We start from the raw sequence: 18,399 nt of genomic DNA on the forward strand, positions 1-18,399 counted from the left end.
GTTGTATTAAAAGCTTCACTTTCAATTCAACTTCTCATGTGACTTCCATAGGAAGATGCTACAGATCTAGTGCCCGTTTCAGCAAACACCAGAGCAATTCAGCTTTGATTTTGAAGGGGAATTTGTTGGGGAAGGAGAATGTTTTATTCTGCCATGAAGGAACAGGGAAAAGCCAGAGACTCATTTTCAGTTTAATCAGAGAACAGGCAAACACAGCATCAGCAAGCAACTATGCAAGAAGGAAGCCAAGGCACTTCATTCCTAACAAAAAACTACTCAGAGGCTGAACAGATTAGTCTCTATGGACTGTCTAGGCTAGTCAGCAGCAATAGTAGGATTCATCCTATTGAAAAGTCAAGGATGCTAAATCTCACTTACCATGAAAGTCGGATCCCAACTTCTTAGAAGCCATCTAGAACCTGAAAAACATTTTAAAACAGCTTGAACAACTTTGCATATGTAGCACAGAGTGAGTCCATGCAGTTCCAGAGTCTTATCTCTAGGTTATGGAACACATTGCAGACACCTGATGTGCCTGTTTCCAAGACAGATAAGCAAACATATTTTTTAGCCTTGAAACTAATTGAGCAAAGAAATAACTTAGACCTTGGTCTGTCAATTGAAACAGAAAAATAAAGAAAAAAAAAAAAAAAGTCCCAACCAAAACAGCAAACAGCCAAGACACAACCAGAGCGAACAGGAAGACAGAGTTACAGATCACAGCACACAGAGGCCACTCTGTCCCAGCCTCATGAAGTACACCCTGCCTCCCCTGGCATTAAGAATAGCTCTTCCTACTGGAAATACCACACTGATCCTCTTCAGTTTAATCCCTGCTGCTCTAAAAAAGGGATACTACTATACTGGGTATGCAGCCAGCTAGCCAGCATGGCACTCATCTAGACACATTGGGCAATGCATAAAAGAGGTGTAAAACAAATGGTACCATGAGAAAGATATGTTGGATACACACAAGATACCAATGAGAACAGGCCCCACCCACAGCCCACAAGTAATACATTTAGCAACAACTTTTAAAATGTGGATGCGAATCATTCATGGCCAAGATGTTAAACACAGAAGTGGCTAGCCAGTTTTTAACAGAGAGTTTTTAACAGAGAGTAGACCTGGCTCACCAAAAGAGTTGATCAAGACAGAATTAGCTGTCAGCTAAAACTCTGCTCCAGGATGCTTATGGTATACTTAATAACACAGGGTTTTTTTTTGCTAGATTAGAAGTACATCACAAGGAACAACAGCATAATTTCTAGAGTAACTCAATTTATTTTTAAGGGCTCCTTGTAACATTATGCATGACAAAGACTCAGAGCTGCCCTTTGTCTCTGAAGTTCTCCATCTCAGACTGAAATGCCCTATAGCTGTTCTTCAAAACCATGGAGACCTCTGGTACATCCCCACAGGCAGCAGAACACAACAGCATGGGACAGATCTAACATTAATGCCCATCATTCCTCTTGTCAAGGACTCTTGTGCTCACTGTTCCCATTGCAGATTCCAACTGCCAACACTACATTTTAAAGGAAGGTGAGGATTACACAGCTTAGTTATTTCCTCCTTGCTGCTGCTGACAGGACTAGGGACAACAAGAGCCAGTTTGAAGTACTCTAGGAAAATCTCTTTTGCAGTGCAAAAATCCCTTGCAACATTATACTGAAATCAACAGGTGAACCAGCCCTGGCTAATGGGAAACCTACACAAAGCTAAAGCCAAAACTGCATGAAGATCACCCACGTGCAACCAGACTTTGTCAAACACAGTGGGCAGATGCTGGGCCATAGGGAAGTGAGTCATGCTGGGCAAGTCCAGGTGCACACTGAACATAAAAACTGTGTGTCATCCTGCTTAATGTTTGTCAGGTTCTTTTGGAAACTCACCAACCCCTCTCAGCAGTGTTATTACGTCTGAAACTATTCCACTACGCCAGAAACTGGTTCTGGCACCTTGTTCTCAGAAACAAACAAAACATTAATGCTTCAAAGATGGAAAGAAAAGAAGGTGAAACAGTGCCAAGCCTGCCATCCAAGGAAGGATGTCAAGGGCAAAGCCACCAGACTACCCAGAAGAGCTGCATGTCAACCACTGGAGCTGAACAAGCCTTACTGGTCCCAGTGCCCGGACTGCAGACAATAGCACATTAAATAGTTGCACTTTCAGACCCAGGTTTCACTGCCAGACAGGCTGTTGTGTTGGCAGTTCCTCTGTGTGAGAGTAGCAATTACGTCATCAACTGGATTTGTTTTTAGTGAAAAAACCAGGTGACATGTAAAATCATACAGCCCTCACCAGTCCTGTTTGTCACTGAAGACTGCATGGCACTGCATGCAAGCACCGCCTGCTCTCCACTTAATCTGGGATAAAACCTCCACACACTTCTTTTGGTTTCTCAAAGTTCTTTTTTCTAGTTACTATCTCAGACTAAAAAAGGAACTCCTTTTCTAGAGGATTCCAAAAACTTCTGATTAGAGAAAATAACCTCCTCACTTTGCCAGCTTCAGTTGATAAGGGTGTTTGCTCAAGGCAGCACCAGTTACTACAGGTTACTGCTTCAGGGACACAAGTGGCAATGCGTGTAAATCCCAAGAAGCCAAAACTGCACATCTAGCTTCCAAGGAGTTTTGCAGTAGCCTATCACTCTGGAGCTGCATAAAGTCTCAGTGTCATCTGACGTAAGATATATGTATCTTGCTTTTGCTGACAATCCTGTAGTAAAATCTTAATGCCGACTTGGTGTCTACGTTAACTTCAAGATGCAGTGGAAAAATAACTCCTCTGCCATATACAACACCTTAATTAACCACAGAACTAGCTAAGGCACATCAGCAGTAAGCTAGTCATGAAATGGGTCATTTCAAGAGCCAGTCACTTTAGATTCACATACCATTTAAGTTTGTATCACACAGGTCTTGCTGATGCACTGTGAGTGTGCACTTATTAAGACAACATTACTTCAGAAGGCACTTGTCTGCAAACAAAACTGTTAAGCACCACACACAGTAACACAAGAACAGGCTGCCAGCACATTTCATCACCCCCTTCCCACAGAAGGTCTAATTAAAATAGTGTCTTGTGACTAATCAGATTTGACAGGCTAGTGAGGGACCACTGTTACAAGCATATTGCTGTTGCTCTGTTGTCCAAGCTGGGAAAACAGTATTTGCATCCAGTTAGGATGGATCATTCGTTACTGCGATTTTGGGCATTATCTGAACATTAATTACACCATGCAGTAAAGGTTTGCTTATTTTTGTTACCACTCATTTTGAAATTTAATTTGAAATCTGGACTGCTTCCAGAGCTTTATTCCAAATCAGAAGATGGACAAGTGCAGCTCTGTCACTGTTTCCTTTGGTCTCCAGATGCCAGAACAAGATGTTAAAGGGCACTGGTGGTAACAGCACATGGTGGCATGGATTTTGGCCTGATACCTTACTGAACACTGTAAACTGGCAGAGGACAAGAAACCTTCTTCTACACCTTCCCTGCTGTAGAGGAAAGTTAGTTGCATAGTACTACAGGGTGCTTCTACAGCCACCTACAAGCTGTCTTGTATTAACGTAGACCTCCCCAGCTTCACTCCCTCATCCTTGGTTCTGGGCAACTCTCCATGGAGAAGATCAGGGCTGCAAGTACCTGTAAGTTATAAAGAACTGAAGCAACCTGATATGAACTCTTCTCTACCCATCCATATAATTTTTTACTTTGTAACACTGAGGCAGGAGGTCAGGATTCATAAAACCAGCCAGTCAGAGTAACATAACGTAACAAGAGCCCAGGATGAGGGCAGAGGACCTCAGAGCAATCATGACAGAAGGGGAGGGGGGACAGGGAAACAACCACAACAACAAACAACAACACAAAGATGCAGAAACAGAAGTGGCAAGGCAAAACTGATGACAGCTCAACTGGCACAGAGAGGTGATGAGCTGGAATGGCTTGAAGATACAGAGGTGACCAAGGCAATTCACTGGGCACATCATCACTTAAACCTGAATGGCATTTAGTTGTGCTGCCAGACAAGGCGAACACAGAAAAGTATGCACCACTTCTTGGTGCAAGAAGTGGGAGAGGGTGCAATGCCAAAGGGAGAGTCTCATCAACAGAAGAGAACAAAAAAATTGTCACAAAGAGCAACTCATGAAGAGCTTCTGGGAAGTTGGGGTGGTTTTTTGCTATTATTTCAATGTTTCTTCTACTTTCCCTTGAGTTTATATCTTCATTCATTTTCTTCTGAAGGATTTCTGACTAGACAAGTTGGAAGTATCCTACCACTATTGATACCTGTAATTGCTTTATTAATGATAACTTAAACAAATTTAACTATTTGGCAATAAGAACTGGACACTTGCTGCTATATTCCTGAGTATAGAGTGCAAACATGTCTACATTCCAGACCATGTGTATTCTCTCAAGTAATTTCCACCTAAAATTCAGAAAAATTAAAAATTAATAACTTATGGGTGACAGAAAACTTGAAAATGCTTCAAGTTATCAACCATAATCAAATCAGCACATCTATGATTTTCAGAGAAAGAGACCTGATCTTGCAATTTCCATTTTACCTGCTAATACACATTGTGTAGTCTACACACCACTAAGGATGCACCATTCAGTCTGAAAACTACAAAAACAAAAGGCTGAAAAAGTAAGAAAAAAATTCCTGCCTGCGTTACTTTAATGAACTACTGATTTTACAGTAAAAAGTAAAAATCACTTTGTTGCAAGAGATTGATTTCTAATGATCACAGGTGTTCAAAATTTTGACCGTGTTTTCAGTTTTCATTGTACCTACTTGTTTCAGTGCAAGTGGAGGGCTATAACCAACATCAGGATTCTGTATATATAGCTTCAAACAGCACAAACAGAAGTTAACAGCGCCTGTTGCTAAGACAAAACATGAGTTCTCATCAAAGCTTCCTGTCTATGCAAGTGTTCAACCTCTGCTACACAGTTCAGCTCACTCACGAACTCACTCAGCGAAAAGCTAGTAAGTTCACTACAGTACAAAACAGACTCCATGCTTTTACTGCAGTATCCAAATAGATGACAACACCCCACAACCTCCAGCAATCGCTTCTGCTTCGTATCTCTAAGAGTTCTGCAAACACGAGCACGTGGAGGTACTCCCCTTGCAATGACGGACAATGATGTTGAGCCACTGGTAACAGCTCTCTGGATAAAGCTGTAAAACTGCATGTGATGTACTGCAACTACATGCCCACAACACTTCCCCCTGGCTCCCCCACCAAAAAAATAACCCAAATCAAGAAAAACAACAATCAAAAACCAAACAAAAAACTAAAACAAAAAAAAAAAAACCAAGACCCCCAAACCAAAAACCCATAAAAAGAAAGAAGTAAAACCATCTCTTTCACCAGTCTTAACAAAAAAGAAAAAAGTAACTTCTAACTTGATCTACACTAATTCCTCTTAAGTGCTACCACAATCCAGGAAATAAAGTAAATTATATTTCTTGTTCAATTTTAAGATGGACAAAAACAAACCAAACCCTCCTTGAACACTCTTATAAAAAGTTGCTATCCAACTTTCAAATGACACCAGTTAAAACAAATCTAAAGATATCTTCATCTTCTGGGATACAAATACAAGTGATCATCTTCCTACATTTAACCATTCAGAGTAGGGCTTACACAGACAAGAGGGACTTGAGGGAGGAAAGTGTGAGGTATCCCTGCTGTATACATATCCCATGGATCAACATTCCAAGCAGCTGGGATGAGAGACCTAAATCTGAAGAGCAGCCCACATCAAACTAATGCAGTTTGTTATTACTAGTGCAATGGTTGAGGGGTAGAGGGACAGGAACAAATAAAATGGCACTTTCTAAAGCATTTTTCAAATACGTGAGTAGGAAGAAAAGGGAGAAAATACCCTGACAAATAGGACTGTGCGCAGATCACAGTGCTGGATTACAAAACTAGTGATGGTCACAACATCCATTATGGAGTTTTTCATGGGGATGTTCTATTGGGGCAGCTTCCAGGCGGGCTATGCCCGGTGAGCTGCCTTGGCCAGGATAGCTCAGTGGTGCTCAGCACAGCGTCTGAGTTCCCAAGCAGCTCCCAGCTGCAGGCAACCTAAGCAAGCTTTAGTGATATCAGCTCTTAGAGATTATCAGCTCTTTGTGATTTCAGCTCTTTAGCTTGCTAGGTGCCACAGCAAATGCCAGGAAAGAGAGGAGAAGGCTGTGTGAGGTTCCGAAGAATTCTTTATTGGCGTCCTCCACGAAGGTTCTCAGTGACAGCTTCTTCTACCAAAGCAGGGAGAATTAGGGGTTTATATACCTTACAGGGGTTTTGGAAGTTGTCCAATAGTAAGGCTCAGGGAAAAGTGACCTACAGGCTTACAGAGAGATAAGCAGGGTCCGAAAGGCAGAAGAGAGGGGCTTCTAAGGCCCACTCATCATGACTTGGCATTTCCTAGCTCAGGCTTCTGACCGCCAAGGAGGCCTTGCAGGCCCTGGGCCTGCTACAACATTCGATTGCACCCTCCTAGCAGTGATAAACGTCAGGAGACATTGATTCTTCAAATTGTGCCACTGCTTAACGTGACATAGTGGGTAATCAGCCTTTTGCTCCAGGACCTCTCTGTTGGCAGCTTCCACACGCTCTCAGAGAGGCATAGCATCTCTCTGTCATTCCGTATGGATTCATGGCATTGACATCAGACACCTGCAGTTCCAGTTACCTCATGTCATGTCCCACTTTGTTCATTAAAGACACTGAACTTGTTACAAGCACCTTACTGGTTGGCTGGTTAAGGATTTAAGGTTCATAACCGGTAACAGACAGCTCCATTCCTATTTGAAACATAAGGTAATTTGCCATACACTTCACCCAGGAATCAGGGACAACCCTACAATGGCTGTGCAAATGAAGCACACTAACATACCAATTTTTTAGTCACTTTGTGACTTATCAGCCATACAGGTTTCCAATACAGTTGAAGTTTATACACCACACAAACCTCTAGAAATACAAGCTTCAGAAGCAACAGCACAAGGAAACAGAAAAGTAATTACAGGCAGCCCTGTGGTCAAAGCAGATCAGGGCAAGCTTTTCCTTTGGCCAGACACTGACATGCCAAACAACAGCATGGAAAATGCACCTATTATAAATGCACCTATCACATTTAACTATGGCAGCAAATGGGTAACCTTTTTAAAAAGGACTCTTTCCAGAAAACTCAATCCTGTCACAAGAGAAAACCACCTGCAACAAACATATAAGGCTGGACTAATTTCCAGACTCCGGAAACTTGGGCAGTAGTGCAGGTTCTGCTCATCCAAGAACAGATGTGGACTTCAGAGTGCAGTTTAGTTATTTTTACCCAAATTATTTAAAGATTGTGTAAACAAAACAGCTGAGAGAAAAGAGATGTTTTCTTCTTTTATTTTTTTTACTTCAAGGTGAGCTTCGCTAATCTACAAACTACAATATCACCGAAGAAAAGAATGGTAAACTAGAAATAGAGGACTAACTTCTCCTCATTGAGGCACAAAAGAAGCAAGACAGAAATTCCATAGATAAAAACATGAATGTGCCATGCAATTCCTACATTCTAGGAAAAAAGTGAAAAAGATGACCCAGGACTCATACCAGCAATGAGGCCTGCAATAATCTCAATGCAGTAATGAAACAAATTTGATGAGCAGAGAAACTGTTTTTAACTGCTACTCTCCTATATCTAAAGTTTGGATAGCAAATACCTACCAGTTTTGAGAGCTTGAAACTGTCGGATAGTAAGCGTCTGGTAACTATCAACAAATGTAGCTACTTCAGCTTAATTACCATAAGATTTCATACTACAACAAAAGAGTAGATTTTTTTTCTAAGCCATCTTAGCACTAGCCAGAGCCAGGAATGTGCATTAACTTCCCCTGTTAATCACAGCACTTTAGAAGAAAGCTAGTATTTCAATACAACCCTTCTTGAGAGAGACTGCTGATTGCTAGTTTCAACAACAAAACAGCCCACTTACTGTTTTTTTTGGTAACACGCATGGAAAAGCAGTGGAATATCCTGTACATTTAGAATGTAAGCCTGCAACCCAGAATATCATAAACTAATTAAAATGCTACTCTATTTGTTGCAGTGGTACTTCAATATGTAACAAGTACTTGAGTATTATTAATATTTCAGACTTGTCCCATTTATGAATGAGAGCTAGACAGGTCCTCATAAAATGCACAACAGAGTAAAGCAGCTTTTAATCCATTAATCACAACATACTATTTTAAATTCAAAAATAACAATCTCTGCAGTTTCAAGCTTTTTGTTCTTATACTCTTTAACCAAGAGAGGTAACAAGCAGCTGATCTGGTATTACTTAGAAATAAATTCAGCTATGTTGACCATACCAGGACCTACTCCCAAGACCAACACAAAAACTCAAACTGTTTTGGTACATAAAGCAATTTGTATTCATTGATTTTCAATATTTATTTATTAACCATAACTTAACTCATTTAAATACAACAATTAAATGGCTATGTAAAAAGTCCATTCCAAAGAAAGCTGTATGGTTGTCATCTTTTCTCTATCAAAGCTCAGAAGAGAAATTACAACATTTGTTGATAATTATGGTTTTGGTTATAAATTTGGTGAAATATTAACACTTATGGAATTGATTTAATGAAGCACACAAAAAAAAATCTCTCAAGAAATGCAGTTGGCCGAAGTTTTTAAATGAAAAAATAAAATCTGCCAGTAGGTCAAACATCACTTGCAATTCCCTCTATTGGAGCTCAGCCAAAATATGTGCCTCTTGCACTGTACAAGAATAATGAAAACAGTGTTATACTACTATAGATGCATCAATTTTTCCTTTTATACTTGGGTCACATGCACTACCCACTCTTACCACACATTTAACATTTTCCCAGCAAAATTCAGTGTGGTACTGATGGAAAAAATAACCTGTTACATTAACTATTCCACCTCCACACAACCTTGCCTGTCCTGCAGCAAGCAGGCTGAAACATTGATATTCAGCATGGGAGCCACTGTTTCAGACCCTGACTGCACACTCAGCCCAAGCAGTTTCAACACGTGTCCGGCCAAGAACAGCCTTTTCCCATTCCTGAAAGGATCTCTCCCATCATGTGGTTAAAACTGTTAAAACTATTTCTGCCATCTGATGTCCCTGTTTCACACTGACACATCTTATTTCTCTCAGCTAAAAGAGCCACATTCTAAGAATATAAATTCCCTGCAAACTCACTTGATTCAATCATGGAACATTTCAGGTTGGAATGGACATTCAAAGATCATCTAGTCCACAGACTCTGTACAGGCAAGTGTATCTCTTCTTCAATCAGATTGCTCAAAGCCCCATCCAACCTCTCCTGAACAGCTCCAGGGATGAGTTATCCACAGCTTTCCAGGGCAACCTGTCAAGTTCCTCACCACCTTCATTTCTTCCTTATGTTCAGTCTCAATCTTCCTTCTTTTCAGTTTCATCTTTCAGTGTTGCCATTTTCCAGGAAACATTCCAATTCACCATAAATTAATCTTTCTCCAAATACACACTTTGAGATACGTGGAAGAAGAAGTTCTAAACACTTCATACTCCTGAAGCAACTAAGAGCTGGTCATAGGACACCTGGAAAAGTGTGGTCTCCAAAACACTCACTTGTGAAGTGACAATATAATCATATTGCATAGCATCTTAAATCTCATTGATTTTCAAAACATACCTCATGAGAGTTGGTTTGCCTTTGCCTTGACAGTGCTATTGTGAAAAACCTGAACTGCATCCTAGGTGCAACAGGTGTGACATTCTTCACAAGCTTATTTGACTTTTTCTGGGGTTTATGTATTTCTCCAGCACATCATCACTGGTACCATTTTAGCTTTCAATGCCAGCTCATTTTGTCCTTAATTCATGTGTCACTCCTGTTTAGCAAACAGGCATCTGTCTTCATCTAACCCATCTTATCAAGACTGAGGCAAGAAAATAAGCATAGACAGAACCACACATCTGAAAAATGCCAGGTTTTGCGGCACTGAAGGATGAAACTAAAAGACCAGGAAGAAAACAAACCCTTATCACTGTTCATGAATACTCACTTCAGCTACTGTCATAAGGTCACTGAGCTGAGGCCTCATCAGGGACATACTCCTTACCTAACCAACTCAACAGAGCAAAGGAGTGAAACTGAAATTCAAAAAATGTACCAAGCAAGTGAAACGATAGTCCCATTGCAGTAATGCCTAAAAACCAACCTTGTGTCATCTCCAGGCATAGTATCAGTCAATTCTGCTTGATTTCAAGTCTTCCCACTCAGCCCAAACAGGACTGAATGACTGCATTAAAAAGATGAGCTAGATGGGAAATACTATGGGTAGACAGCACCAAATTAAATTTCACTACCAGAAGTCGTGTTTTCAAATGAAAAAAAATTCACTTGTTTTAATTAACAAGGAACTGGTGCATAACAGCATGAAGAGCAGGAAACTGATTTAAAATTAAGAGTAATTTCTTAATTATTTCTTGCAATGGCTTGTAAACTGTAGGAGAGGCTGGAACTGGTATAAAGATGATGTTCTGCCCTTTAAAAACACATAGTAACAGAAGCATCATTACCAGCTATCAAAAATATAAATGCTCTGTATATGAAAACGGCAGCAGACACTTGAACAGCTCAGCAAACTGGAGGTACCCAGTACACTGAGTATACTTCTGAAACAATTAATTTGGAACACAGGAAGGTAAGTTGTCTTGAGCAAGCTTGTCTACTGTAGAAAAATAAAAATCTGCCTCTGAACAGTGAAATGAAACTGAGATTGCCCTCAGCTATAGTGGATCTATTACAAAACAAGAGCATGATAAGTAAAGGAACTGCTTGTTCTGTTTTATATCAGAAAACTTCATGGGCTCACACTGCCTGAGGGCAGCATACTCAGTCCTGTGCACAAACATCTTCCTTTCAATCTCTTCATTTTGTACTTCTCAAATAGCAAATGTCTCTCTATTAGGGGCTGCTTAAATTGAAATATGGTTCAGCCTGTAATACAGATTGAAAAATTCAGGAATGGAAGCCAGAAGCAAGAAGGAAAAACCGAAGAGAGACTGCACATCTGTTAAACATGGTTTACTCTGTGTGCTCAACTGCTACAGCTGAGGTTACCAGAAGTGAAGATACACAAACATGCAGACAACCACCACCCTCCAAGAAGGAAAGCAGAGCAACTACTCAATCCTTGAGATCTACTTTTCAAAGATGCTCCAGCTGCTACACTCACCTTCACGTACTTCTTCAGAAAGCCTTTCTGTATGTCATTCTTCCCTCCCTGCCACATCCACACAAGGTACTTGGTAGATCCCTAAGCTTCATAAAATAATCTCCTCACCCACCTACCTTAATTCCTACTGTTTCCATTTAAAATGAGCTTTAAGATTTAAATTTCCTCACTTAAAACTGAAGGAGTGTGCTTTCCCTCTGTGTAAGACAACAAGTCTGCCCTCCCAGCACTGCAACCCTACTTGCAAACCCTGCCAATGTTTGGGCAGGTAAGTTTAAGGAGTAGTGTAAAAGTCTGCCCTTAGAGAGAACTGAACTTTCTATCACAGATCTACAGACTTGCAAGGTAGTAGGAGAGACAGACATGCACACAGTTACAAGCCTTCCAATAGTAAGGGCACATGAACACTGAACTTCCAGTGCTCAAGTGGAATGGAAAATAGAAAAGAAAACAAAGACAAAGAAAGACACTGCTTTTAGATGAAATCTAGAGACCTACAGGATATTTATAATGCCAGGAATTACACACTTCTCATTCATTCTTTCCCCTAAGGGCAAAGTAGTTTTGTTGAAATTCTCTTATACCCTCAGCACCACATAGCTCTTATAGGAGACTCCAGAATACCTGTCAAGGCACTTAACCAGCAGACAAACTGTTCCTGTTTTGCAGGTATGAGGAATGAGGCACAAAGCTGAAGCAGTTTGCTCACAGTCATCCAGCTCAGCCAGCAGCAAAATTAGCACACAACACGTTTCCCAAATCCCAAACTCACAGCTACTCCAGGAATCTCACTGCAGTCTCTCAAGTTTGGAACAGTATCTATTCCCTACCAAATTACTCCTGTTCCATCTTTTTCATCTCACTATAAAAGTGCCCCAAGGATGCACTTCAGATTTGAATATGAAATTTGGTGTAGCCCAAATTTAAATTAATTGGAAGTAATAACTTAAAAATAAAGTCTGTAATTTTGTTACATACTATAAAGCCTATCTTGCTTAGTAGTACAAACTTTTCCCCTGCACATCACAAAGATCTTCAGCAGATACAGTAACAAATTCAAGTCCCAGAACACTTAAAGCAATGAAAAACTAAACAGAAATGGCTCATTTTATGTGCAAAAAGAAACCTTCAGACATGCATTAGCTTAATTTTCTCAGGACATTTTGACAGATCTGACTCTGCTTCAGCAATCTAGCCTTACTTTATTTTATAACTAGACCAGAGTAAGACCAGAGTAGGTTGCTGGATGAAGCTGCCCCACGACCACGAAAGTCATCCCACACATTCTCCTCTCCAAACATTTAAGGCTGGCAAGAACACAGGACGGCTGACAGCAGAGATCTCTCTCACTGGACCATCATAATAACCATGACATGGCAGTAAGATGACTTTTTTTTTAAAGAAGCAAAGTGTCAATACTGTGGGCTGATCATTTCTCCTCTGATCTATCAGATTTTCTACTGTCACTTGAGAATCAGTCCCAGACTGCCCCTCATAATCCATATGTCTGATTCAATCCAGCTTACTTTAGGAAATTAATCCAGTGCTGCCTAACGACAGAACATGAGTATCACATTCCGATTCCTGCAAGAACATCAAATTACAGGAGAAATTTGCTTTGAATAAAGACTGGCATAAAATGGATACACAGCTTCTCTCCCAGCATGAAGGGAAAGTGAGAAATCCTTTTCATTACTTGGTAGAACGGATTTATCCAAAGTACAGCCAGATCCCCTGCACTAAACATGGATATATTTCGAGTGTTCATCTCCAATACTGTAACACATACAGAACATCCCCAGAGACAGGCAGACTTTCAGAACTGTACAATAACTGCATATGCAATATGGGAGCTCAAGACGAACAGGGTGACATTACTGCATCACAAAAGCAGCAGTTATTTGATCAACAGAATCCACCTCCAACTTCAAAAGCAGCTCAGACCACCTTGCCATTCGTGCCAAAACCAATTTCTCCACCTTTGCCCTCCACAATTTATTTTTCATCTTATAATACAACTGTGGATTTTTAAGGTATATTTATTATGGCTTTTCCAGCTGAAGACCTTCATATAGATGAGATTACAGACCATAACAGTATTACTTTTATATTCACACTTTAGTTTGATAGCTCTCTTTGCATACAAATTCAGAAATATTCAACAGTGTTAGTTCAAAGCAACAAGCCATCTTACTATCTTTTCTTGGATTTTCTTTTCAAAAAAGACATGAAATTACTAAGCACTTTCTTCCAGGTAAGTAAACAGAAAACATGTATTAGGCTCCCTCCCACAAGCAAGAATAAAACCTCTAACTACAGGTACTTTTTTTTTCCTCTTCTTAATGAGGAATATAAAGGAACTTGCTGGAAACAGTTCTTTTGTATATCGTTGCAAACACACCAAACAAAATGAAACTCAATAATCCTTCACCTGTTTTCTACCAAGAAGTCAAACAGAGTGTCAACAAACTGCTTGTGGTGACATAATACTTAATTAAAAGATCAAGAACACATTATTTTCTCAAAGGCTATGCAGCATAAAGCTTTTCTGATCTTTTTCATCAAACACAGTTTTATTCCAGATGATTAATAGTGATTTTATTCAAGAGTCCCTTCCCTGCTACATGTGCCTCCTATATTACGTCAAATTATGACACAGTAGTATGCAAGAACACCACGATGGTATTAGTCATTAGGGTGGAACCCAGAATGGCTTTGCTGTACCACAAAAGGAAACACATAAAAGTTTAAACGTACTTTGGAGAGTGTTAACAAAGTAGGAATCTAGTTTTATTTTAGTGCTCACAATTGATGAGGTATACCAAATTGAACACACAAGTGCTTCCCTGTGTCTGAATTAGGCACAGGGCTAAAACATGACACAGCACAAATGGTAACAGGCGCACCTTTGAAACACACCTTCCCAAAACCAGGGAATAAATCTCATCAGTCATTTCAGTCACGGCTTCCTCTGCTGCTAGCCTAGAGATGACAAATGGTGCAAGCACAAACATATCCATAAGGAAGGGGGCTTAAAAATAAAATCTTTCACATAATCTAGTAGATAGTTAACAAAAATGCTGAGCTCCAGAAACAGACCAGACAAGAACTCACAACTCTTTACTATAACTTTCCCCTATACCAACCATCAACAGCTAAATACATTAATTGCACTCTTATGCAAATGAAGAACTGACGACATCTTGGATAGGACTCTCCTTCTTCTGATTTAAAATGTTACTCTCATGCAAGAGTTTCTGACACAAAATGCAGCTGAGATAATACAAGATCAATCAGTTACAAACTGTAATACTACTAATGCAGCATGGTGTTTTGAACCAATCTGTTTTCGTTCTAGAAGGGAAGATTTAAGTCTAAATTAGAGCAATGATATTGCATTCCCCTTCCAATATAATTCTGTATATTCTGTTTCAAGTACATCGCAAGCTTAAGAGATTCTGGCAAGACCCTATAGTTTTCAAAAATTAAGAAAATACAAACCAAACCGAGTTTGGGCATGGAGTCTGTCCTTTGAAAGTTTCCCATCCACAGGAAAGACATCATTTCTTAACATTCAAGAAAAAAAGCCCTTATGTGAAAGGATTTTGAATAAATCTAAAAGCTTGAGAGAGGGTAAGCCCAGTGCTCAGGTTCTGATGGAGACCTCAGCACAAGACTACATTGACTGCAAAGGTCATTAGGGACACAGAACATGAGCTTATTCAAACCAAGTCAGAGGGTCAAAGCATTAAGCAACGCACTTGCATACCAGAGAGGATTACCTGCCTAAGCAGTTAACACACAACAACTGTGAGCTCAGGCTTGTATCGATCAAATGCACTAATCCCAAGGGTCGATAGCAGAGTGGTGTGTGCTGCAAGATCAATAGCCTTGCCTTCCCAGTTATCAGCGAAAGCACACACAATGCAGGGATGAGAAACCAACCTCTGATGCATCCTAGAAGACCTACTTTTTCAAACAAGAAAACTATTTATAAATTGTAAACAACCCTTCTTTGCCTTTCCTTCAAAGAACTGTTTTCACAAACAGCTTCAGAGCTTTCCAATTATGGCTCCACTAGATCTTCCTTACGCTGACATTGATCGGAATTGCACTGATCAATTTTAAACACAGAATCATGCCTTTAGGTAGAGATCCTTGTAAAATTATAGCTGAAACTCCGGAATTCATGATTGAAGAGACTGGGAGAGATTATGCTAGACAAAAACACCAGAGAAGGTTGGAAAGAAGTTCTATGAAATAAGAAAAACTACATTTCTCGCAGATCAATTTATCAAAATATTCAACCCAGCATCAACCACAAAATACAGGAACGGACTGCTGTTAAAAACTGATTATACAGAGACAGGATATGGACAACAATTACCAATTAACTAAATTGGACAATGTCATTATCAATCCCTAGAGTTTGTGAAAGCAACAAGAAACCATGCGCTTACACAAATTAAAAAGGAGGATGAGTAAGGTGACACCTTCTGTGTCATTACAGCACTTCTGCCACCAGCACCAGCCAAAACAGCTCCGGCTGTCACAGTGTGACAGATAAGGCTGGATTGGTCCAGAAACCTGACTCCATTCTGTCAGTTACAGGTTTTTGTCTCAAGGATAACAAAACATCATGTGAATAATGGAGATGGAGCTCTTCCACGTGTTTTTGATGATTTTTCACCATTACGATTTTGCTATCCATCAACATAAACTGTACAGTAAATCTTCCAGCTGATCAGTATACCCACCCTGTCAATATTCTGAAAATTTAAGTTCTATTCATTAAAGATAAACTAACACTTATTGATTCACATACATTAAATCGGAGATTTAATTTAATTTTTTTGTTTTCCCTTTAAAGTTTCATGTCTGTTTCTTTCAGCTCACACTTGAATAGCACTTTACTAGCAGCAACTTCTTCCCTGACTCCTTTGTGCTATAGGGTATGCACAGGAAAAGAAAAACAAAAACCAAAAGGAGATATCAAACGTGCAGGCCAAGTACAGGTGGTGAGGCAAGGAAAGGACCATCACCTTCAGGTTTTTCTGAGACTAAACCCACAAACTTACAAAAGCTGTTTAGAAATTATGTACTTTTTTGTCTCCCTGCCCTTAGAATTAGAAGTTTTTGCCTAAAAGGTTTAAGCCACCCAGTGGCAACGGTAACCTTAAGAACCACTGGCACGTCTGAATTGCAGCTCTGTGTGTACAGGAAACTGAAGTCATTCAGCAGCAGTTCTGCGTGGTGCTGTAACCCAACACCACCCCGCACACGCCTCAAAACACTCCTCCTGCCGCTGCCACAGGCAGCAGCTCAGCCCACCCCACTGCCCGTGCCTGCTGCACTGCTACACAGATTTTCCCCGTGGAGAAAAGGGAAAGAAGCCAAAACAGGTTTTCTCCACTCTTGCCTGAAAAATGCCAGGAAACCAGCGTCGCAGGAGTGCCTGCACAGGGGCAGAAGGTCCCAAGCTGATAAGGGAAGGTGATGAATAGGTCTGGCCAACTGCAGCACTTCCTCTTTTCCTTCAACACCCTGAATCACAGCTAAGATTCCCCTCACCAAGCTCCCACAAAAACCTCTTAGTCCCTCAACAGGCAGCAAGCCTCCCATCAGCAGCACAGCCGCTGAAGTTACATCATCAAGCACAGCCCAGCTGCCCCTTAGTTTGGCAACACTCACTTGCCAAAGTGACTCACGCAGGAATATCGACCTCAAAGTGCTTAAATCCAACATGAATTCATTTTACTGGGTTTGGGATGTCAGCTATATTAGTTCCACAGCCAAGTGCCAGAGTCCATCAGCTTATCTCCACTCTAATGAGACAGCATCAGTGTTGTAACATTTCCATATGACGAGGTTTTTTCCACTTGTTGGGTTTTTTAATGAAGTGGGGAGCAAAAACAGTTAAAAAGGCAGCTATTCATTTCCATCTACTGTAATTTCTTTTACTAATTAAAAAAAAAAAAAAAAAAGAAAAAAAAACCAGAACAAATTTATCCCTTTAGTAGGATAAATTCTGAGCTATCAAAACACAGGAAGACAGCCCTTATACTAAATATAAATTATATTAAATATAAATTAAATTATAAATATTATACTAAATATAAATTAATAAATAAATGCACTGAATGTCTTGCTTCTAGTAAGCACCGAGCTAAAGGGATCGCAAAGCATTATCAGGAAGTTGAAACAACTAAACTGAAATATTCTTACACCAACGTATACATCCATGGATGTTTGCATCTCACACTCCGAGAAAAATGTAGTCAAAAGCAGAATAGCTAACTGGAAAAGATCCAGAAATTGGTGATCAGCATAAAAAGAGAAGTGTAGGGCTACAACCCGTGAAATAAAGATCTTTAGCCTACAAGGAGATGCAGCCAAAGAGTGAATACCCCGTGATTTAGCAGAACTCTAAAGTCACAAGCAGTATAGGGAAGATGAGCACCGTGATTCGCACAGCACAAGAGGCAGAAATTAACAAGTTACCTGAAGGCAGACTCGACACACCACACCCCCAAAGAAAATCAGATGTTTGTTTTGGTTCTTCACGATTTAACTACTGCGAGGAGGCACTTCCGAACATCACAGACACCAGCAGCTTACTCGGATTTCAACAGACACCGAGCAAACGCATCAAGGGCACACTCATCAGGGGTTACTAGGCAGAAAGACATTCCCTTAACTCCAGCGGTCCCGGAAACTGCTGGAAAGCAGGGGCCCGTGGGACAGGAGCGTCACCCCGCCTTGCTCCGCCAGTCCAGCCCAGGGCCGAGTGCCGGCACCTCAGAGCGGCTCTACCGAGCAGGAGCGGCGGATCCCCGACCCCGGAGAAGACGAAGGGGCGCGGCCCGTCCCCAGCTACCCCCGCCCGGTACCTGCGGCCCCCGCGGTCCCCTCCCATACCTGCGGCGCCCCAGCCTCGCTGCCCCACCCAGTACCTGCGTGCCCCCAGTCTAGCCCGGTACCTGCGGCCCCCGGCCCCGCTGTGCCGCCGTCCCGCGGTCACCGCCCGCCGTCCCTACGGGCCCCGCTCAGCGCCGCCGGAGCCGGGCGACGCCATCTTGTCTGGGCCCCGCCGGCGGGATGGCGTCACGCTGTG

At 41.0% G+C, this 18,399-nt stretch overlaps 1 protein-coding gene across 1 annotated transcript in view; it reads right to left on the reverse strand.

Moving 5' to 3' along the window:
- UBAP1 (ubiquitin associated protein 1) overlaps positions 1 to 18,399 on the reverse strand; it is a 32,945-nt gene extending 14,546 nt beyond the window's left edge. The window contains exons 1-2 of the mRNA XM_041461834.1: positions 18,266 to 18,399; positions 379 to 419 (exon numbers count right to left, since the gene is read on the reverse strand). Coding sequence (XP_041317768.1) covers positions 379 to 412 — 34 coding nt within the window. The 5' untranslated portion in view covers positions 413 to 419; positions 18,266 to 18,399. The remainder of the gene's footprint in view (positions 1 to 378; positions 420 to 18,265) is intronic.

Source organism: Pyrgilauda ruficollis, unplaced genomic scaffold, assembly GCF_017590135.1.
Source record: "Pyrgilauda ruficollis isolate IOZ18807 unplaced genomic scaffold, ASM1759013v1 scaffold155, whole genome shotgun sequence".
NCBI lineage: Eukaryota > Metazoa > Chordata > Aves > Passeriformes > Passeridae > Pyrgilauda > Pyrgilauda ruficollis.